Raw genomic sequence first — 22,855 nt, 5'->3', positions numbered from 1 at the left:
TCATTGTTTTATTTCCTGCATGGAGGTATTTTTTGGAGGTGGTACACAGCTCTGCTCCGTATTCAGGGTGTGAGAGATTGAGAAATGCACAACTGGATAATTTTATATATTTTTTTTATCATTTTATACCATTTTTTTTTATATCAGTTGCTTGTTTCTGCTTCTGTACTCATTTCCCTGGTTTGCTGGCACAGCTGTTTGGCAGGAATTTGTGGTGAAAAAACAGACTGAAGAATTGATCAGGCTGAAAAAGAAGAGTGGTGGTTTTTGCGGGTCACGTTAGGGGATGTTGGTTTGCTGTGTTACAGACTGTCTAGAAGGCAAGTAGCTGAAGCCCTAGTGCAGTGTTTGAGTGAATCACAGCCTTTTTTACTGATATTTACAATTCTTGAGTGTTTCTTTCTGCGTTGTCACACATTTGCTCCTTGATCCTTGCCTATCAAAGGAGATCTATGTAATTATGGTTTTCAGTCATCCAGACCGCTGCTCTTTTTTCTTTGGTTTGTTTGTCCTCTGAACTTGTTGAACAATTGGACTTTTGCTGAGCTGTAATGTTGGGGTTTTTTTGTGATACCATACTTATATAATTAATTACACATGAATCGTTTAAGTAGTATTTAGTTGTTGCTCTGAAGGGACATGGAAGACATGAAGTCCATATAAAAATTGATCCAACGTGCTGTTTAGGTTGTTTAAGCACTTTCCCATTGCTAGTTGAAAATGAAATCAATGAAATTTTAAGTAGTGCCAACTCTCAGCAGCACACTTGGGTTCTGTACCACACAGGAGTAAACCTACCTGTTTGGTTTTTAGTACGTAAGATGTAAATTACCAAATACTAAGCAAAATGCACCTGAAATATTTACTATGGCATTTTCCACTTTTCTTGATGAAGGAATGCAGTTTCTGTGAAGATCCTCGTTTTGCCAGGACGGGGGTGTGCATTAGTTGTGACGCTGGGATGTGCAGAGCTTATTTCCACGTGACCTGCGCTCAGAAGGAAGGTCTCCTCTCAGAAGCAGCAGCAGAAGAGGTACCTATGGGAAGGACAGAATAAAGAGTTGTATCGAAAGCTTGTGAAGATGATCTGAAATTGTGCCTTTTTTTGCTCACTCACCCTGAGCAAGTCATAGGCCGAGTAAAGGGACTGTCCGGGGAGTGCTCTTTGTTTACCAAATTGTCCAACTCTGAGCACTTTCTGAAATGGCCTGGAAAAAGGGATGGAGAAGGTGGGAGAAGGGATGGAGGAGGTCAACACTGAAGTTGGCTGAATAGACTATCAGTCAGTACACACATGAATTTGATGGTTGGACTAGATGATCTTAAAGGTCCCTTCCAACCTAGACAATTCTATGATTCTATGAATTCTCACTCTAATTCTCGACCTTCACCTAGGTTGACGTTCTTACCTAGGTGTTTATGTACTATAGTAATCTCTCTTTCATACCAAATAACACTGTCTTGAGAAACCAACTGCATTTCTAATGCCATTTTTCAGGCATGTTTTCCAGCATTTTCTTCAAATTGCAGTACAGGTATATCACTTACCTCGTGGTGACATTAATCTTAGGAATCAGAATAAAAAGCAAACATCTACTGATAACTTTTTAATACCTGTACTAACCAGTTTTCTCCCTGTAATATGATTAAAGCAATTTAGATTTGAAGCTTCCACTCCTGAATTCATTTTTATAGTATGAGTACTTTTAAGTTGCCAAATTCCATCTTAATATGTATAGTTTGGATTAAGCCTGTCATGTTTATGGCAGTACAATTTAACTTCTTATTGCCTTAGGAAGTGCCACAGGTAACACACAAACAAGCATCGCTTGCACTATTGACATTGACACTTTGGTTTCTAAAAACAGGGGACCACGAACTGATTCTTGAAGGAATCACAAAATACTTTCTTCTGTGAGACTGACAAATAGGAAGATTAGCACAATTACCTCATTGTTGTCCCTAATAAATTAAGTGTAGCGTTGATTCTTCAAACCCTGTGAGAATTTCTTCTAGGCGTATGCATTTACTTGCCTTTCCGCCTTAAAATTTTGTTGAATGTTTTCTGTAACCAAAATACCTTTAATGAAGGCCTCAAACAATGGGATTTTAGGGTGCTGCTAATTTTTGGAAGTTGTCACAAACTCTGAAAATCTAAATCCAAATAAAATATATTTGTAAGAAAAGCCTGTGTAGATTTTATTGGTCTGTGTTTTTTATAGGTGGAGTAAAGGAAAATTTGATAGGCAAATTGTATATTAATATTTTTATTGCTTGATGAAGGAAGATTGTTTTAAGGTTTTCTTCTTAGTCTGTAGATTTATGATTATGTTTCTACACCTTTGAAAATATATTGGCAATTAAATATACTTCTCAAACCGTATCTCCTCGTGGCTCAGATATTTGTAGCCTGCTTGCAAGGTTTGCAAGTGCTAGAAGTTGCTATGAACTTACAGCCGTGATAATGTGCAGATCTGATGGAGCAAAGAATGAAAAATGGAAAAAAAAATCATCCAAGAGATAATAAATCAGGTGGGGGTACAGCCACTGAAAACATGTAGAAAGTCATGTGAGAAAAACAAATATATTGCCTTTTGTATTATTCAGAATTGATAATCCCTTGGAGGATATAATGTAAAAGAGAGAGTGAAGCAACAAGAAGTTAACGATACGAGTTATATGTTAAATGGGTTTGTACTTAGGAATTTCTTCTGCTGCATCTAGCCGCATCTGGAGCGCTGGGTCCAGTTCAGGGCTCCCCAGTTCAAGAAGGACAGGGAACTGCTGGAGAGGGTACAGCAAAGGGCTATGAAGATGATGAGGGGCCTGGAGCATCTCTCTTAAGAGGAAAGGCTGAGGGACTTGGGTCTTTTTAGTCTGGAGAAGAGAAGACTGAGGGGGGATCTGATCAACGCCTATAAATACCTAAAGGGTGGGTGTCAGGAGGATGGGGCCAGTCTTTTTTCAGTGGTGCCCAGGGACAGGACAAGAGGAAACGGGCACAAACTTGAACATAAGAAGTTCCATCTCAATATGAGGAGGAACTTGTTTCCTGTGAGGGTGGCAGAGCCCTGGAAGAGGCTGCCCAGAGAGGTGGTGGAGTCTCCGTCTCTGGAGACATTCAAAACTCGCCTGGACACGTTCCTGCGGGACCTGCTCTGGGCAGGGGGTTGGACTGGATGATCTCCAGAGGCCCCTTCCAACCACGTATCATTCTGTGGTTCTGTTTTTTCTGGGAATGAGAAAATAGGAGAACAACTGAACAATAGAGAGTTAAATAGTTAATGCATTTAAAACGTTTAGGGTCACGCAATGAAAACAACGGGAAAAAACTATATGGTAAATTACATCAACGTGACAAAATGGGTTTAGAAACATACTTGTTAGTTGTTTTTTAAAAACATGTCTATTTGGCTGTAAGAACTGTTTGCCAGAATGTTTGTGCTGTTCGGAGCCTTTTGGCCTTGTATGTCTTACTTTGTTTTCATTCCTTCCCCTTTGTTTTCTCTGAAACAGGATATAGCTGACCCTTTTTTTGCTTATTGTAAACAGCATGCGGACAGGTTAGACAGAAAATGGAAGCGGAAGAACTACTTGGCTTTACAATCTTACTGTAAAATGTCCTTGCAGGAAAGAGAAAAACAGCTCTCTCCGGAAGCTCAGGTATCGTGTGCATGAGACAAACGTGTCTGTGTTCATCACCCACGTTAGACAAGAAGGAAAGGAGGAGGATGGAAAATTGTTACTACAGTAGGAAATGAAATGTGAGAGATACTGATAGTGCACAGGCTTTTAACAAAGCAGTGAATTCTTTTGTAGGTTTTGGTCTCTAAGAACAATTCTTAATAAACTAATTATCAAATGGGGATATCTATACTTGTCTGAATTGAAAAAAATCTTACTTTGTTTGGTTTTGTGGCCAAAAGTTGGGAATTGCGTTTTCATCGTAATTCAGAGATTTTGTTTAACATTTTCTTCAACCTTCTTAACAAAAAAAAGACAGGCAGACAAGAAATTAGGCTTATTTCTACATCTGAGTTCAGTAAAAATCCACTTGTTTTTTCCCCCTTAGTAATATCTTGAACTTGGCAGAAGTTTAGCTTGCCTAAAGCTTTTTCTTGTTAGAGCCTTTTTCACCTTTTTGTAGGCCTAAGTAGAATTCTATGTGCTGGGTTTTTTCATAGTAAAGATTTTCTAGGAAAAACGGGTAGAAAAATATGTAGGTAGAGAAACTGAGCCTGTGCTGCTGAGTGGGAGCTGTCTGAAAACCTTAGGCAATTCCTATGTCCCTGTCTAGTGGCAGATCCACCTAAAACTATTAGTTACTGCATAAGCTCAACCGATAAATGTCCTGTTGATGTAAAGGTTTCAATCTTTCTGAGGCAATCTGTACTTTGTGTACTTTGTTATTTTTTTCTGATTCTGAGGAATTTATGGCATATTTTCTTTCACTGCTTAGGCTGAACTCATTCTGTGGGAAAATCAGAGCTGTGTAGAAAAGCAGCTTGTTGTCTGAATGAATCCTGCCTAATTTGTTGCAGAAAGTAGTAGATGCTGTAAATAATGGAAGGCAGCTATGGGAGAGAAATAATTTGCTTTTTTTTTTCTGAAGGGAGAACTGTAGTGTTATGATCAGAAAATAAATCTTCCTGTCATCAAACTTTTTATTTAAAAAATCATACCTTTCTAATTCTTCAAAGATATTTGAATAGGAGAAGAAAATAGTAATTTAAAATGACCTGTGGAGGTGAGGATGAATATGAGCAAACTCTTATCGTAGAAGAATTTTGAATAATATTTTCCTGTGGGGTACTGAGTTTCGTGTAGCTTGATGTCAAACTGGCTACATAATTCTTGCTGAATATGCTCAGCTCTCAATTAGGTGAAATGCACCCAGATAGTGGAGAAATCACAATAATATGAACAATACTCAACGATAAGTGCTGGTTGTACAAAATCAGTTTGGGTCCAACAGGGTTTATTAGCTCTGTTTTGAGGCATTTGTGATGCGGTGCTGATAATGCTGATAAAAGTTCCCACCATTTCCCTCTCTTCCTCCTCTTTCCCCCAAACCAAGACCTTGCAGATTTAAAAATCTAAATTATTTGGGTTAAATGTTGGGAAACTGAAAGAATTTATGCCGAAAACTGCAGGTGGAGTTACTTGAGGTGGTGTCATAGGCACCGTGATACAAATTCAATAACTTGCATACATTTTGTAAAATCACTTTATTTCACTATTGATTGATCTAGTTTGCATTAGTGTTGTGTGTGTGTCTGAGTTTACACGGATGGAAACAGATGGGATGCTTGAAAAATACATTTCCATGTCCAGTTGTACGTATTGGGACTTTATGAAGTAATTGTTGGAATGGTTTCTGTGACTTTTTAGAAATGGAGAACTTTAAGGGGTACTTAAAAGACACTACAAAAGTGTCATTGGGGGGAGTTGACACAAAGTACATATAAATTCACCTCTTACCTTACTGTGTGTTGGCTGTGTGAGGAAGATAAAATCCCACCAGTAAATTCAACCACCTTGGTTAAATTAGGGTTTTGTCTGAGAAATAAGAAGCTTGAGACAGCTTAGTCTGGGAAAAATATTTAGTAAATATATACCTATAGTGTGTATATATGTATGTACATAGAAAAACTCACTTGCAGGGAAGTTTGTAGGCTTAAGTAAGGTTTACAAACATTGAGCTTCACTTAAATAAGTATGCAGTTGTACAAATAATTTCTCTGGTATTGTGAAAGTGGATTTTTGAGGCACACTTTTGAAGGAGAAAAAATGGCTATTTAGTGCTTTGTAGCCCAGACTGGAGTAAGAGTAACTGAGCCAATGGTCTGGCAAGTCCTGTGGCCCAAGAAAGTAAATCGCTCTGAAGAATATAATGCCTGAAGGTGTCTAGGACTATTGTGGATTGTTGGAAGATATTCTGTATTGAAATACTTTCTATATGCCCAGAGAAGCTGTGGCTGCCCCATCCCTGGAGGGGTTCAAGGTCAGGTTGGATGGGGCTTTGAGCAACCTGGTCTGGTGGGAGGTGTCCCTGCCCAGGGAAGGGGGTTGGAACTTGATGATCTCTAAGGTCCCTTCCAACCCAAACCATTCTGTGATTCTATATCAATAAAGGAAACGTACGTTCCTTGAGTAAAGTGTATACTTGAGCTTGGGATTCCATTTAGACATAAATCATTTTAATCTGTCATCTGTTTCTGGAATAAAACTCTGGGTATGCAGCTGTATGACATCTTAAATGACCCCAAGGGTTTCAGAACTGAGCGTGTAATTAGTGAAGAAGCTCTAAACCCTTCCCGTGGAGAATAAAGCAGGGTGGTGGCTGTAGGTTGGTCTGTTGCTGCTGTAGCTCCTAGAAAAATAGCCTTTGGGGTCAGAGCTGGCCTCCTAATGTTTCTTGGTCATTAATGTTCAAGACTTAGTAAGGTAATGTGTGTTAAACTGTCTGTAATATCACCTTCAGCGATGCTGCTTGTCGTGGGAGATGTTCCTTATCCACAGCGCGCACATACACACACACACACTCTTTTGCTTTTGTCTCGGGAGCATCTCCTACCATATGGTGGGGCAGTTGGATTAGTTTAGTTTCTTCTTCCTGCAGGCAAGTAAACAACTTCTGACTGAGAGTCAGCTGGAGTTTTGCCTCTGAAGGTTTGTACGTTGATGTCATTTTCTGCTAGAATTGCCGCTACACAGAGTTCCCACAAGACAGCCTTCTCCACCTGTCAGTAACAACTTGATCTTCAGGGGTTGATCTCCCAGATAGTCACAAATAATACAGATGTGATTGACAATATATACTGTGAGCTTCTCTTGCCTACTTCACTTCTGTTTCAGTTGGTTTTTTGGCGCGTTATAACCAGCTGGCTTAACAATTATAAGGAAACGCGGCATTGAGAAAGGAGTTCCTATGGAAGGAATATGTCAGATATGGCAAAAATGCTATCCATCGACATTTTGTTGCTCCTGTAGATACCAATTTAAAGTGTATCTAAATGTATTTTTGATAGGTCAGCCCAGGCTTTTCCCAGTAGTGAATTTTCACAGCCCCATCAGATTATCGTTATTAGAAAGGATTGTCTGAAAGCCAGTGATCACCTGTGTTACTTTTATTGGTGGGGAAATCTCATCAAGAAACCCGTGAACACCTCTGAAACCTAGCGAAAGGATAACGTTATTTGTGTCTGTGTTTTGAAGTAAAATCTAAAATGTCCGAATCGGTGGCTGTTTCTTGAGTTGTAGAGTTCCGCAATGAATCTGCGGCTTCTGAAATGCAAATAAATTGTGGACGTGTTCCACAAAAGGGTGTAACTCGGAACCAGTTTTGAATTGTTCCCCTGCGTTTTTAATGTATAGAATTCTTTATTGCAGGCCCGAATCAATGCCAGGCTACAGCAGTATCGTGCCAAGGCCGAGCTGGCCCGCACCACCCGGCCCCAAGCCTGGGTGCCCAGGGAGAAGTTACCGCGGCCCCTCACCAGCAGCGCCTCAGCCATACGGAAGCTTATGCGCAAAGCCGAGTTGATGGGAATTAGCACAGACATTTTTCCAGTGGATACTTCAGATACTAGTTCCAGCGTTGATGGAAGAAGAAAACACAAACAGCCGGCTCTCACTGCTGATTTTGTGAATTATTACCTTGGTAAGAATGGAAATTGCGTGTTTTTCTCAATGAAAAATTATCGCTTTGCTGTGTCTGTAATGATCTGATTCACGCTGCCCAGAGAAGCTGTGGATGCTCCATCCCTGGAGGTGTTCAAGTCCAGGCTGGATGGGGCAATAGGACGAGGGGTAATGGTTTTAAACTGAAAGAGGGGAGATTTAGATTAGATATTAGGAAGAAGTTCTTCCCTGTGAGGGTGGTGAGACACTGGCCCAGGTTGCCCAGAGAAGCTGTGGCTGCCCCATCCCTGGAGGGGTTCAAGGCCAGGCTGGATGGGGCTTGGAGCAACCTGGTCTGGTGGGAGGTGTCCCTGCCCAAGTTGGAACTTGATCTTTAAGGTCTCCTCCAACCTGAACCATTCTATGATTCTGTGACAGGCTCTTTTATATTATTTGTATTTCTTTGCTATTAATAGTTAAATATGAATTATGACTTCATTTTACATCAGGTATATTATTGCTTGGTATCTGTATTTACACAGGAAATCAGTGATTTTTGTTTAAAAAGACATTTTGGGAAGAAAGAAAGTCTTTCAAATCTAAAAGGAGGCGGCGTCTTTGCTAGGAAGGGAGTGGAAGCTTAGGAGCCTTTGGTGTCATTTTGTTTCTTTTGTTTTCCTCCCTTTCTGTGTGGAATGGCACGATTTTGTCTTTGGGCCTGTTCATTAGATGACTGGTCAGAGCTCACCATTTAAATAACTATACTAGTTATGCAGCAGAAAGTAAATGTTTTTACTGACTGCTCACTCTACTCCGTCTGTGTAATAAACCTATAGGCGATAGTTGCTGTTTGTGTGTTGTTAGGGCTTTATGCTTTTCATTGCTTCACTTTTTTCAGTGCATTAAACTTGAATATATAGCCAAGGATAGGAAATAATGCAATTTTCTTTTAAATAGAGAGAAATATGCGCATGATTCAAATCCAGGAGAATATGGCTGAACAGAAGAATATCAAGGATAAATTAGAAAATGAGCAAGAAAAGCTTCATGTGGAGTATAATAAGGTGACGAAAAAGGCATTAATAAACTGTTGTACCGCTTTAGTGTTGCTGCTGTTAAATTTGATAGCATTTTGCTTTCCAAACAAAATGACTTAGGAAGAAAGATACGAACCGTTCTTTCTTTAAAAGTAATATTTAAAAATGTATTTCTTTTAAAAATATTCTGTGATCCGTTATCCCCACGCAAGCAGAGTCAACTTGTAAAATGTCGTATATTGGCTGGGCACAAGGTCTTTAAGTGACCCCACTGAGAGCACCAGTAACAAATTGCACATGGACAGACTGGTCCCTCTCATGAGTGAATTCTGTCTTAAGGCCCTTCTTTTTCTTATTCTTTGTATGTGTTTCATTTGAGACTTTGAGAAAACAGTTTGACTCTTCTTTGTCTTTTTATTTCGCTTGTGTGTAGTTCTAGGTTCTTTTTGAACCTGTTTGGTTCTCTGCTTAGAGCCCTACTTGATAATTGAGAATCTAGGATTGTTAGTGTGTCATTTTTTTATTTATTTATATCAACTCCAACTCCAGTCGTGTTCATCCTAGATTTAATGACTCGGCTAATTTTTTAGGCTGAAATAATCAGTATTTACACGTCCATAGTGTAAATACACCTGAGTGTTCTGTTTGTGTAGGAAATTTGGGGCTCATAAATGATGGCATTGCTCCCCCCAAAGTGTTGCTACTGTAATTTTTTATTAACTCACCATCATGGTTAAAAAAGCATTTTGTGTTTATTTGCATTTTTACTAAATAATTATTTCTTTATTTTAATGCTTAAATATTTGCAATTGGAACATAGAAATACTGTATCTTTTGTGATAGATGACATGCTACAATTCTTGCTGAATTTGGCTACCTCTCAAGGGATAGTTAGTGATGACAAACAATAGTGTTAATAATAATTCTTAAATTGTCAGGTGCGTGTTTTAAATGGAAACATACGGAAATGAAGCAGCAGGTCCTTGTGAGCTGCCCAAAGTTGATAAAGAGGAAGGAGATTGTGCATGGGGGTTTTAACCAAATTAATAGGTTGTATATGCTGTGTGGCGATGAACAGTTACTTCCAGAAGAAAAAAACACAACCTTTTTTTCTGCTTGCATCCTTTAATAAATTATATCTTTCTCTATGAGAGTGAGTGAATGTTCTTTGGTAATGCAATATAGAGCTTTAATTCATTTATGTGGTTACAATGTCGCTGCTTAAGTGGTATGGACAACGCATACGAGATGTTGCTTTATTTCAGTTTTGCTTTTTAGTTTTTGCTTTGTGAAACCTTTTCAAACTGAAATGCTTCAGATCTTCTTTACAAAACAGGTGGCTGCCCAGGTTTTCATCTTAGTTCCATTAAATTGCTGAGTGATTGCTCTGGTCTCAGCTATATTGCCATGAGTTCCGTTGTTTTTTATTCCCACAGTAGACTAATGCACCCTAGATAGGTAAGAGGTTGACTGAATTTTATTAAATAACTCTTAATGGATTTTCATTCCTGTTGATTTCTTTTTTTCTTTAACTTTTCAGCTGTGTGAGTCTTTGGAAGAGCTACAAAATATGAACGGAAAACTGCGAAATGAAGGGCAAGGCATTTGGGCTCTGCTGGGTAGAATCATTGGACAGGTTGGTTGGGTTTATTTCCCCCTTTTCATAGTCCATAGGCAGAGCCGGTGTTCCAAGAATTTTGTTTCTGTCTCTCACTTCTATGGCTGAATAAATTGATTTGATCAGACCCAGGCTTTACTCTGGGGATAATGTTTCCTGATTGAAATACCTAGGCTTCTGCAAACCACCTATTGGGAACCTGTGGCTTAATTTTGTTGTTGTAATAGCGATCTTGTTTGCAAAATTCTTCCATTTGGTAAAACTGATTGACCTGTCATTTGGGATGAACCCTAACATGAAGCATGAGTTAATCCTACCATTTTTGTCTCCACATTGTCTTTAGTTACTGTAGGCTTCAAATTGTATGGTAACTCTTTATGGCTTTTATAAGACACAAATCTTTAAAACTGCAGTATGTATGTGATGGTTTTTAACTGGATAGAGCAGAGTATTTTGGTCAAATTAATATAAATAACCAGGAGAAGAGAAGATTTGGATTGCTTCCTGTGGCCAGCAATTATCTTTGTTGTCATTGATACACGTGGAGAAAAGAGAGAAGTATACATTCTTGCCATGTTTTGATATACGTTTTATGTCAAAGGTATAAAATGGCAGTGGACATTTTAGATGTCAGAGAGAGATTGAAAAGATTTCCAATTACGATTTTAAAGAAGATTGAAGAAATTGTTCATTGTGAAATTGCAAACATACCATTAGGTCACGATTCTGTCATGCCCTTTGGTGCTGCTGAGTTTCTGCTGCCATTCAGAAAACGAAGCTTACCCTTTCTCTATGCAGTTGTGGTTCTTAAGATATACCAGCTTTTTCTGGTTTTATTTGTCTATCTTTGCTATTTGTGAAGAAGGATTTTCACATAACGTACCTCTTGAATCAAGATTATTTTTTTCCCCTCCTTTTTAAGATGGCTTTGAGTAAGTATTCACAAATATATTTCCTGGTGCAAATGTTACTAAATGAAAAAAAAAAAAGAGGGAGAAGAAAACTTAAGTAGAATTCATTTGCACAGCTTGCATGACATTTTTTTTCCAGTTGGTTGAACAGATGCAGACCCATGGGGCTGCTAAGAAATGACTTTGATCGATGGTTGCTGTCTGAGAAGCTTGCACACTGCAGATTAGTAGAAACCCGAAGAGAATCTCCTCTGCTTTGTGGAGGGCTTGGTCCAATAAGATAATTTTTCTAATTAACCTATTGAGCACCAGTGTAGCAGGGATGTTGGGGAAAATAAACTGCCTCGGTATTCTGTCAATTCCATGAATTTGCCAGTTCTTGTTCCAGCTGATTGGACAAATACATCCTTGTCCATCCCTCTGAAGCTTGAAGAAAAAATTTAAAAGCTGGTATTTCAATGTGGTTTTTATTTATTGAATTGAAAAAAAATAGAAAAAAATTGAAAAATATGACTTTGTAATATAAACATCTGTGGTTGCTCTTGTCTGCAAAATCGCTACCTACATAATTTCCCACTCATAATTTGAGTCTCGTTCTTCATGCATTGAGATTGGAGTGGTGTTCTCTAAAAGCCTCAAGGCTCACGTCTACTTCATTTGTTCAAATCCCATAGAAATTGAACATACCGGCAATTTTACGTGCTCCTAAGGAAAGGAAACCGAGTAAAAAGGAAGGAGGAACGCAGAAGACATCTACGCTTCCGGCCGTCCTTTATAGGCAAGTAATGAAGTCTTGACAGAATAAAATATCTAGGAAGTTATAGTTTCATAAAAGTGTTAAGAGAAAATTGCTTCCGTTTTGATTAACAAAATGTTTCAGAGTTGTCTAGTTGCTTTACTTGGTTCTGAAGGCCAAGTTGAACAGTAGTCAATTCCCCACCTTAGCACACGTCAGGAAGGTTTGGGGGTTTTTTTGCTAATTTGAGAGCAGGGCTTTGAGGACAAAGGAAACTCTTTTCAGCTGAAATAGAAGGGTCCTTTATGGTGTGGAAATTTTTAACTGGTCATCTTGTCTTTCAGTTGCAGTCATCTGTGGTGATGATTTTGCAAACTGTGCTGCCCAGTCACAGTGATGGGGTGCATAAAACACTTGTCATATAAAAATTTTTACTTTTTGCTTATGGGTTGTCAAATACTTTGGGATCTCTTTTGTGTTTTAAATTTCCCTACTTCTATTTCTATTAATTCCCAAGAAAATAAAATATGTTCGCTTGCTCTGTCATCATCCCTCCTTTTCTCTTCTTCTATAAGTCGTGAAGCTACTGACTGGGTTTAACTCAGCCTAAGAGTGGAAAATATGCTGGGATCCCAGAGCGTGACAGTGCAAAATATATATATATTGTCTTGAATCTCCTTCTCTGGCCACTGGCTGAGGAGTGGCACGGTCTGTGGCTTATGTCCAGCCACGGCAAGCGGGCAGTATCTCAGCCCAGCAAGTGGGCTGAAAGAAAAAGATGGGTTACAGAAGCAAAAGTTAATTCTAGTGCTGCAAGAGATTGAAATCCCAGAATGATATGGGATTGAAAGGAACCTCTGGAGATCATCTAGTCCAACCCCCTGCCAGAGCAGGGTCACCCAGAGCAGGTTGCACAGGAACGTGTCCAGGCGGGTTTTGAATGTCTCCAGAGATGGAGACTCCACCACCTCTCTGGGCAGCCTCTTCCAGGGCTCTGCCACCCTCACAGGAAAGAAGTTCCTCCTCCTGTTCTTGAGAAACACAGCATTGGGCTGAGGATTTGGCAATTCAGATGTATACCCAAACAAGTAACAGGAGTCGTGCTTTACTAGTTCTGTTTCATTCAAATCCAGTCCAGTTAGTTTCTCCCATTTTATGGTGAAATCAATGAACACCTGATGTTTTTGAAATAGGTAAAATTTCAGATCCAGTAAATAGCGATAATAAAAAGGAAATGTAACTTCTTATGAGTTGATACATTGCCCAACATAATAGCAGCCCAGACCTATTTCAGGGTACTTCCATTATTAAAACAAGCACATGATTGTTAAGACTGATAATAGCATAATTTTGTGTTTAAGCGTTTGGATGGCACAGGTAGTATTTTTTCTGTTTCCCACTGGTACATTTTGTTGAAGTATCAAGTGATCACTTACCGGTTAGAAGTCCTCAAAAAATTAGATTGAAAGACATTTTATTGTTGAGCTAACTATATTAGGTGCATTTTATGCTTTACTGAATATAGGTAGAAGGTCTTTAAGAAGTAATTATGCACTTAAATGATGCATTCAGATTGAAGTTGCCACGTGTTGGTATTGAAACTGAGGATCATGCTGAGATGTATCGTTCGTTCTTTATGATTTTTAAATTTAATTATAATGCTTTTCTGCTACCTGCATTAAAAGTTGTGGAATTTGCAAGAAGAACCATGACCAACACCTCCTGCTACTGTGCGATACCTGTAAACTCCATTATCATCTCGGTTGCCTGGATCCACCTCTTACAAGGATGCCAAGGAAGACCAAGAACAGTTACTGGTGAGAGTGCAGTCGATGTCTTGCCTTGTGCGGTCTCTTTACTTTCAGTGGGACATAAACATGAATAGACTTGCAATTCTAAGCATTTTAGACATTGCTATGGTGCAGTCTGAACAGAGGTATTTTATTTTTGGGTTATTAGCAGCGATATTTCAAGGTAAATAAGTTGTAAAGATTTTCTCATTATAAGCTGCTGTGTAGACATAGATTATAGCTTTAATTTTCTTAGCTTTTGAGTTTATTTTTGATTACTAATGCTGCTATATAACAACGGTAGGAAACGATAGGCTGCCTTCGGGAAATGAAAGACTTTCTCCTGTTTATTTTAGGACACAGATAAGCAACACTCTGTCCAGATCTTTAGGAAAATACTTGTAAATACTTAAAAATAAACTTGCAATTAGTAGATCAGTTTATTGCAATATGGAAATAGTTGGGTTTACCGCTGTCTTATGACTCAAATCTGCAGTGGCAGAAGCATGTACATAACTGTACTTACTGCACTTATATTTCCATGAATTAAAATTGTCTTTGCGCCAGCGGAGCAGAATAAAAGCCAAGTGGGACAATGCAGAACTGCTAAGGTGGTAAAGGCGCTGATTTCCGAACTGTCATGAAATGAGTGTGCTGCTGTGTTGCGTTAGCATTCTGCGTGTTTCTAAACTCTCGAATGTCTCAGAAGGAGTTTTTATCTGGCAAGAAGTTAGTGAACAGCATCTCCAGGCATCATCATCACCTTGTCTAAACCTTCAGGTACCAAATCAGAATCGTATAAGAATTCATTCAAAAAATGCAGTAGTATAAGAATTTCTTCAAAAAAATCCAGTGAAACTATTTTGATCGAGAAAACTTTCTGTTTATCTTCCTATATCTCTTAATTACTATTATTTTTTTTTAAAACTTCCGTAAAACATTTACTCAAGTTGTTTTTTGAGTAGTTGCGATGATTGTGTGCGGAGCAAGAGGGCTGGTACGTGAAATAGGAGGTCTCTCTTTTTTTATATCTTAATATGACAAAGTGTGGATTTACCCCAGTAAATATAGTTAGTAAATTAATAGAGATTTCCTTTAAAAGCTGAAAATCTTAGAAATGTTTTCACCATCACTAATGTTTTTCTGAACTTAATTTTCCTTTAATTATTTAATGCGGTCTGGGATTTTGGACTTTTCAGTATTTCAAGGGCATTCTGAGCTATTTGGTCAAATTTACAAAGTAGTTACATTTTATGGAAGTATTTTTTTAAATCTTTTTTTTTTTTTTTTTAGTAGCTTCTGCATTTCCACAGGAGGTTCTTGATTTTTGTTCTGCTATTTAACTGAGTTGAAAAGGCTCACTACAAGCTATCAGCCCAAAAGATGGAAGACTACAATTCTCAGTAGGTGTTAAAGGCAGAATAGGTCAGGTTAAGTAGTAAAATGCTTTTATTTCAAAGCTACAACTTATCTCTGTTGTGAATTTCATGCTTTGGTTATATCTCAGATCACAAACTTAGCTTTTACTTCTAATTAGCTAAGGCGTATTCTGGAGTATGAGATTATAGCAGACAGATTGAGCTGTATTGATTGCATTCTTTTCATCGTTGAACATGCCTTTATGTATTCTTTTTAGGATCAGTAGAGAGCATATAGAATGGACCCTTAATCTAAGTTGGAGTTCAGCAGGTTTCCCCCCCCACTGTTTTGAATACAGTTTTAATCTTTTGATTAAGTTAGAAGAAAGGTGCGTTTTTGTTTCTTTGTATATGAGGGCAAAGTATTATTCAGATATTTGTATAGATAAAATGGGAACTTAGGCAAGAAGATAAAGCAAGAAAATGGGTATAGTGGGAAATTCCTTGAAACAGTAGGCAGGTTGAAAGACATTAATTAAAAATGGTTAAGAATGTTGACTTTAATCCTCTTTTAAAATAGTCAGCAGGAAACGGTTAAAAATAATTATTTCTTAATTTTTACTTTCTATTCCATTATCACTGCTAATCCTTTACTCATAACTGCTAACTTGAGCCTTTGCAAAAGGTTTGATGAGTAGAATCCTATATTTTATCAATACATACTTATTTAAACATCGGGTAGTTTAGCATGAGTTTATTCCATGTGCTTCATATTTTATACTGCGAGGATGCCAAATGATTCCACATATGAGTGTGATGTTCGCAGATTAGTTAAGTTGTACTTTTTGTCCATTTCATGCTAAAATTACGGTGTACAAAAAAGGATTTTGAAATTATTTGACTAAATCCACTATTGCTTGTAATAGCAGGAAAAAAATATTATATATGTATTTATATTTAAAAACTAATTTGTTATAGAAAGCGCAAATGATAATTAATTATCTTGATGTTTCTAAACATTAAAAGAAGGTAATGATTTAAATCTCAGTGAAACTGCAGGAAGAGCTTAGACCTCATGAGCACCAGTGTCTCACAGCTTATTAGAAACTGGTTTCAAGCACTTCACCCTAAGTATTTCCCCAGTTCAGAGGCCTGGCAGTTTTCTCCGAGGTAACATTTATACATCTTGACTATTTTAGAAAGAAATTGTTTTTAACATAGCAAGTTCAAAGCCTGTCCTTATTTCAAATTGATTTATTTTGAAAGGAAGAGCGTGACAACTATTTTACGTAATAAAACATGAAAGCATTAATTTCTACCTGGTTTGATGCGGTGCTTTCAAAGCAGACCAGCAGTTCAGAGAGGAAAATGCTGTGGCATACTGCTATTTAAAAATTCTCAGTTTCTTAGAAGTCCCGTTGATTAAACTCTAGAATATTCTTTTGATTCACACGTTATCATAAAATTAAGTCTTGTTGTTCTGACAATTTGTGTGCTTTTATGCTCCTCCCCAATTCTGGATGGACTGGGAACCGTGTGTTTTCTTGATAGAGAATGACCCGAACTGATACAAAAGCAGTGCACGAGTGTTGGCAGAAAATAACAAAATGTTGACAGACAGAATCAAAATCTGATTGTAAAATGCTGGTGTTTTCATGAAGAAAATACTCGGCGGGCCCCAACAGGGGACTAGCTCTTTCTATTGAAATGAGATTGCCGAAAAGCAGTGATAACTTCTGGTGGCACGTGAAATGCTGGGGACTGGGATGAACAAAACAAGGACTAATGATCACATTGGGCTTCGTGGGTTATATTTTTGTTCTGGAAGGCCCAGATTTTTTGGTGGTAACTCTGCTGTGGGGAGTATTGGCCGCAGGATGGAATGAGCCGTGGAGTTCCTGACCAGGAGTCCCATGAACACACATTCGGTATCTGGATTTCAAAGCAGACCAGCAGTTCTAATCAGAGAGGAAAACGCTGTGGCATACTGCTATTTAAAAATTTTCAGTTTCTTAGAAATCCTGTTGATTAAACTCTGGAATATTCTTTTGATTCACACGTTATCATAAACACATTCATGTTCCTGACCCCATTCATTCAGTCCTGATCCCGCACATCTGGATTGTTTTGTCCTCCCGAGTTATTGGATAATGATGTAAAATTATTAACTAATATATAGTTGTGAGTGCAATATACTATTGTATATAGCATAAATTTTTACATATTTGTCACTTGTCCTGATTGAAGGATGTTTGGGTCATTGCAAATGGCAAGTTTTCAGTACCTTTACTGTCTGAAAGATGCTCTTTGAAGCTCTTTGACAAACTATTTTTAGTTCATATATAGGGTCTTTTATCTCCAGAATAAGAGCAGTCCTCCTTTTTTTCCACTTCCAGTATGTCATTCAACACGTGTGATTTATTCAAATTACCAGAGCAAAGGTGTCATCTTAAAGCTTTGGTCCATGTTTCTCAAGTTCAAAGTGGTTTAATTCTTCGCTACTGCTGCAAGAAGTGATTTATCACAGAGTACATCTCCGAGACCTGTTTCCTCCTAAATCAAATCCTACTGGTTTTCTCTGTGAATCTGGATGAGGCAAGTCCAGACTAACACAATCATGGAATCACAGAATGATGTGGGGTTGGAAGGGACCCCTGGAGATCATCTAGTCCAGCCCCCTGCCAAAGCAGGTCCTCCTAGAGCAGGTCCCACAGGAACGTGTCCAGGTGGGTTTGAATGTCTCCAGAGAAGGAGACTCCACCACCTCTCTGGGCAGCCTCTTCCAGGGCTCTGCCACCCTCAATGTGAAAAAGTTCCTCCTCATGTTTAGATGGAACTTCTTATGTTCCAGTTTGTGCCTGTTACCTCTTCTCCTGTCCCTGGGCACCACTGAAGAAAGACTGGCCCCGTCGTCCTGACACCCACCCTTTAGGTATTTATAGGTGTTGATCAGATCCCCCCTCAGTCTTCTCTTCTCCAGACTAAAAAGACCCCAGTCCCTCAGCCTTTCCTCGTAAGAGATATGCTCCAGGCCCCTCATCATCTTTGTAGCCCTCTGCTGTACCCTCTCCAGCAGTTCCCTGTCCTTCTTGAACTGGGGAGCCCAGAACTGGACCCAGTGCTCCAGATGGGGCCTCACCAGGGCAGAGCAGAGGGGGAGGATGACCTCCCTTGACCTGCTGGTCACACTCTTCCTGATGCCCCCCAGGATGCCATTGGCCTTCTTGGCCACAAGGGCACATTGCTGACTATTGCGGACTAAAAGCAAGACAAAAGCTGTGTACAGAGTTTGAATCTTTGGCACCATTGCTCCTGTTAAGTTGGTTGTGCTGCGTGGCAAGGCTTGCTAATTTAGAGGCATTCGAGGATTGTTGGAATAGTTGGGAAGGTGACCTGTTGTGGTAGGTTCTCCATTCACTGCTTGTCCTTGAAGAGGTGAGACTAAATGAGCATGACTTTAGCGTAGCCAAAAGAAAGAGGAGTCACGTGGCTGCTCTCCCTGAATATGTTGGGATTAAACAGCAGAATGGGAAAAGAGTTCTTTATAGTCAAGAACCATAATCGGAGCTGAAAGTTAGGAGATTGTTTCCATGTCAGAGGAGTGTGTGTCTGTAATAGGTTTTCTGTGGGCCCCGTGGGAACCAACAACCCAACTACTTTCTAGTTGAAGCTTGACTGCTTTATAATAGGGTTGATAAGACGTGGGTGAGTGTGAGAGTTGAGGTTATTCCAGTAAATCAAGAGGTTGCCTGTAAGTTTGTGGTTATAACTTTCCTTTTTCCCCCGCACCTTTGGGGTATTTGTGAAGTTTTGTTCTGATTCACACACCTTCTCCTCCCATCGTATTATAATTTTGCAGCTTTCTTTTTGTAGATCTAGCTTTTTTCTAATTTTTCATTGCCGTGACACTTGGCGCTGCCTGTGTTCAAAGTTTGTTACTATACGGCTTCAGCTTCTATATCTTTAATTGGCTCTCCTTGTTTTGTTTTGTTTTGTTTTTTTTTCAGATTTAAAACCCACTCCCTTAGAAAATACATATTGAAATTAATTTTCATTACAGATGTGTCCTCTAAATCCTTGCCACTAAAGAGTGCTCTCATCAGCCTGAATTTGGGAGTGTGTCATTGCAAAGATTAAACTGCAGCAGCAGTTACAGTAATGAATAGATTACAGATCAGTGGGCACCATTAAAAATGGGGATGTGGTACGATGCAAATGGTGAAATAGGGTGCATCTTTCTTGAGGGTTAAATCCTACTTTGAAAATCTTGGTTTTCAAAGTTTAAACACTGTCGGAAAAAAATGCCACCAATAAGAACGTCTCACTCACTTTTTGCTTAGTTGCTTAAAATATCATACTTTTGAGGGACTTCCTTAGGTGTCCATTGGGTTTCTTGACTTTTTAATTTATTTTAAACCCAAACACTTCAATATGTTTCTTTTTCTGCTTTTGTAACTGCAGTTTTAAATGGAAAATGTTCCCCTTTGCAGGCAGTGCTCGGAGTGTGACCAGGCAGGTAGCAGTGACATGGAGGCTGATATCGCCATGGAAACCTTACCAGATGGGACCAAAAGATCAAGGAGGCAGATTAAGGAACCAGTGAAATTTGTTCCTCAGGATGTGCCACCAGAGCCGAAGAAAATTCCAATCAGAAACACGGTAAATGATGGTTGAGTTGTTCCGCAGCTCATAAACAAAATTATTATGAATAAGATGATGGCTTACGTTTTGGACATTTTGAATTGCAGGATTTCAATTTGATTGATGTTCTATTTTTGTTATAAATGCCCTTTTCTCTGTTTAATGCTTTATTACTTGTGTAAAATATATAGTTTTGCTGAAGTAAAAAGTTGGGAAACGCGGTACTTAACTGAAGAGCTGGACAAGCTTTTCCTTTTACCTGGGTCACAAAGTCCTCTGTTAATTGCAGAAAAAGGGAAAATTCAGTTTACGCTTAAACTTAGCTTTTACGGCTGTTCTTCACAGTAAATAGTAAGGATCCTTTGTTCTTGTATGTTAAGTTTGAAATGTATCGAACTGCCAATTACAGCTGTAATTAGTCATTTCCTTATGTAGTGGCAGCCTCCTGACTGACTGCACGTTTTGTGACTATCACAAGACCCTGTTATTTTATGTTATTTAGCTTCCTAGTCTTACTAGTCATTGCATGTTTTCTCAAACTTTTCTGGCAGATAGATTTTGGAGAAGAGAAGGAAAAGCTTTTGCTTCTTGTACTGATGAAATATTTAGCATCTTTCATTGGAAAGGAGAACATTTTTATTAATCACTGCGCTCTAATCCCTAAAATTTTGCTCTTCTATTGCTCATAAAACAAGGTTTTTCGTGTGTGATGTGTCACGAACACAAAAGTATCACAGGGCTTTTAGGTCTAGTTTAGGGAATGAGTAGTGTTCCCATGACCCTTTGGACATTAGTAGTAATTATATATAAACTGGTGGTTCGTTTTCCAGTATACGTTTTAGGATTAGGAAATACTTAAACCCTCTCACGTCGGGGTTGGACGTACTTCATCTCTCAAGCAGCACAACTTCATGAAAGTGATTCATGAAAACTTTGGTTTTCTCTGAGGGCCTACGTTGTTCAAATCTTAATTCTGTCTAATCTTACATCAGAACACTGATGGCCTGTGGCAACTGGACTACACTGGGGTTCACAGCTTCTGCGTGGTATCGGACGCTCCGCTTCCTTCTATGATCTGGAAGTGTGAGAGAAATAAGACTGAAGCAGGTTTTTCTGGAGTCCGTGCCTCTCCCTTGTACAGGTCTCTACGTTAATTGTGTGTCAGGGCGGTATTTTGCATCCTAATGCTGGGTAAGCTTTTTAAAACAACCCTGTGAGTGCTCTCTAGTATTTTCATCTCTTGGTTTTCAAATACCTTGGAGGATATTTATATCAAGAAGAGCAGCTGTTTCAAAGAAAATGGGAGAAGAGAGAGAAAGTCCAGCCATTTCGACAGCCTTGTTTTGGAGACAGCGCCTGTTGTACTGTGCATTAAAATGTAACTCAAGTTTACAAGAAGACTTTTGTGATTTTAAACTTCCTAAGAAAGACCATGTAAGAGAATCTACCTAAATACACAGGGGTAAATTTAAACATATCAGAATTCTACTCTGTATCAGGGTCTGTACAAATTATAAATTAATGTAAATAGACAAGACATTAGGCCTTTATACTCTTAATCTGTTGTATGAGGGCTGTATTTGTGGACAGATTTTAATTCATCGTTTATGCTTATATATTTCAAACCATATGTAGTGATCTCTGAAACAATTTTCTGAATATCAGTGCATAACTCCTTAAACTCTCTTAAACTAAGTTTATCTAAAATCTGTAATCTTTATGATTCCAATTACATACTTGTGTAAGCTTCACAAATCATTATTCCTGCTGCTAGTTAACTTGAGAAATTAGTAGTTAACAGGAATCAATAGCTGATCTGTGCAAACTTTTTTTAAATATTTGTTAAAAACCTGAAGATGTTTTTGAACAATTTCTTTTCAGAACTGTACAATTTTTTCATATTGGATATTTTTATTATAAAGTTTAAAAGCTTACAGTAGTTTATTTCAAAGAAAATAAGTAAGTTGAGTGATTAATGCTCTTCATCTTCTCAACAATGTGTGTTCAGTTTTTCAGAGCCTTTGTGAGCTGATCCATATTTACAAAAACCAGCTTTTAACAAATGGCCATTTGCTATTCTTGAATAAAAAAAGAACGCATGGGTTCTTGTTGATCTAAGATGCCATCACTAAAATAATTTTATTAGTCTGGTGTCATGTTTTTGCGAAGTGTTCTCCTTCTGTCCCTTGGGAAAAATTGTCTTAAGTCTATTTCAGTGAATTTCTTTACTTTAAAATTTTATGAAGTCTACTTTACCTGCTGCATGTGCTGCTGTTTGGAAGTGTAATGGAGTTTCTGCAAGAAATTTCACATACATGCACATCTTCCAGAGCAATATTGTGCTGCTGGGGCTGGCTCTGTGCTCTGAGAGGTGGTAGGGGATGCTTTTTCCCGTAAATCTGGTGTATCCTTTGAAGTTAAGTAGTGTTTGTGCTGTGGAATATTCCATTCACCAACAAATGCTGTCAGATCCTGGTACTCTTGAGGGTATTAGAGGGTGGTATGCTTTTTTTTTTTTGCGTGAAAATTCCATTTTTGGTTCCTTTTCATTGAAAAAGAAGTATCTACCCAGTGTTACATAGGCAAAAAAGGCTTTTTGTAAAGGCATTCTGTAAAACTAAATAGTTTGTTGAGGGATTTAAATAAAACTTTCTGATCTTCTGATACTGAACTTATTTTTGTTATCTAAGCCCTGAAAATCTGATAGCTTTTTTTCCTATAATTACATTGTACAAAATCCGAATAAAGAGACAGTGATTTTTCTGTTCAGCAGTAAAAAGTCCGTGTTTTGGGGAAAGAATTATTAGCCAACACTGTGCTGTTTGTTCTTTGGAACATGGAAGAAAACAAATGTGCGCCTGAGGGGCTAGAGTTAAGTAGATTAGTTTTGGGAAAAAAGAAATAAAAATAATAATAATAAAAAAACACTGACAAAGCACCTACAAACTGTTTTTAACACAGGGAATTGTTGTGTATAGTGGTTTTGTTTCACAAATAAATACTGTTGTTTAGAATAGATTATTATTTCTTATAATAATAGGAAAAGATAGCAGAGGAGTGATTATTTTTTCTCTTACCAAGTATATTAAAAGATCAACAGGACTGTTATCTTGTATTGAACTGAAACATTTCCACCAAATT

The 22,855-nt window shown here is 38.3% G+C and overlaps 1 protein-coding gene across 3 annotated transcripts in view; it reads left to right on the top strand.

The window, feature by feature from the left end:
• The window catches only part of PHF14 (PHD finger protein 14), a 150,394-nt gene that overhangs the window by 29,681 nt on the left and 97,858 nt on the right, over positions 1 to 22,855 (top strand). For all 3 annotated transcript variants that reach the window (XM_074150633.1, XM_074150632.1, XM_074150634.1), the window contains exons 7-14: positions 896 to 1,033; positions 3,517 to 3,663; positions 7,393 to 7,663; positions 8,581 to 8,687; positions 10,201 to 10,296; positions 11,864 to 11,967; positions 13,611 to 13,742; positions 19,564 to 19,732. In XM_074150633.1, coding sequence (XP_074006734.1) covers positions 896 to 1,033; positions 3,517 to 3,663; positions 7,393 to 7,663; positions 8,581 to 8,687; positions 10,201 to 10,296; positions 11,864 to 11,967; positions 13,611 to 13,742; positions 19,564 to 19,732 — 1,164 coding nt within the window. The remainder of the gene's footprint in view (positions 1 to 895; positions 1,034 to 3,516; positions 3,664 to 7,392; positions 7,664 to 8,580; positions 8,688 to 10,200; positions 10,297 to 11,863; positions 11,968 to 13,610; positions 13,743 to 19,563; positions 19,733 to 22,855) is intronic.

The sequence above is a fragment of the Numenius arquata genome, chromosome 7 (assembly GCF_964106895.1).
Source record: "Numenius arquata chromosome 7, bNumArq3.hap1.1, whole genome shotgun sequence".
Lineage (NCBI taxonomy): Eukaryota > Metazoa > Chordata > Aves > Charadriiformes > Scolopacidae > Numenius > Numenius arquata.
Note: the sequence above shows the minus strand (reverse complement) of the source record. Positions and strands in the feature narration are given on the sequence as shown.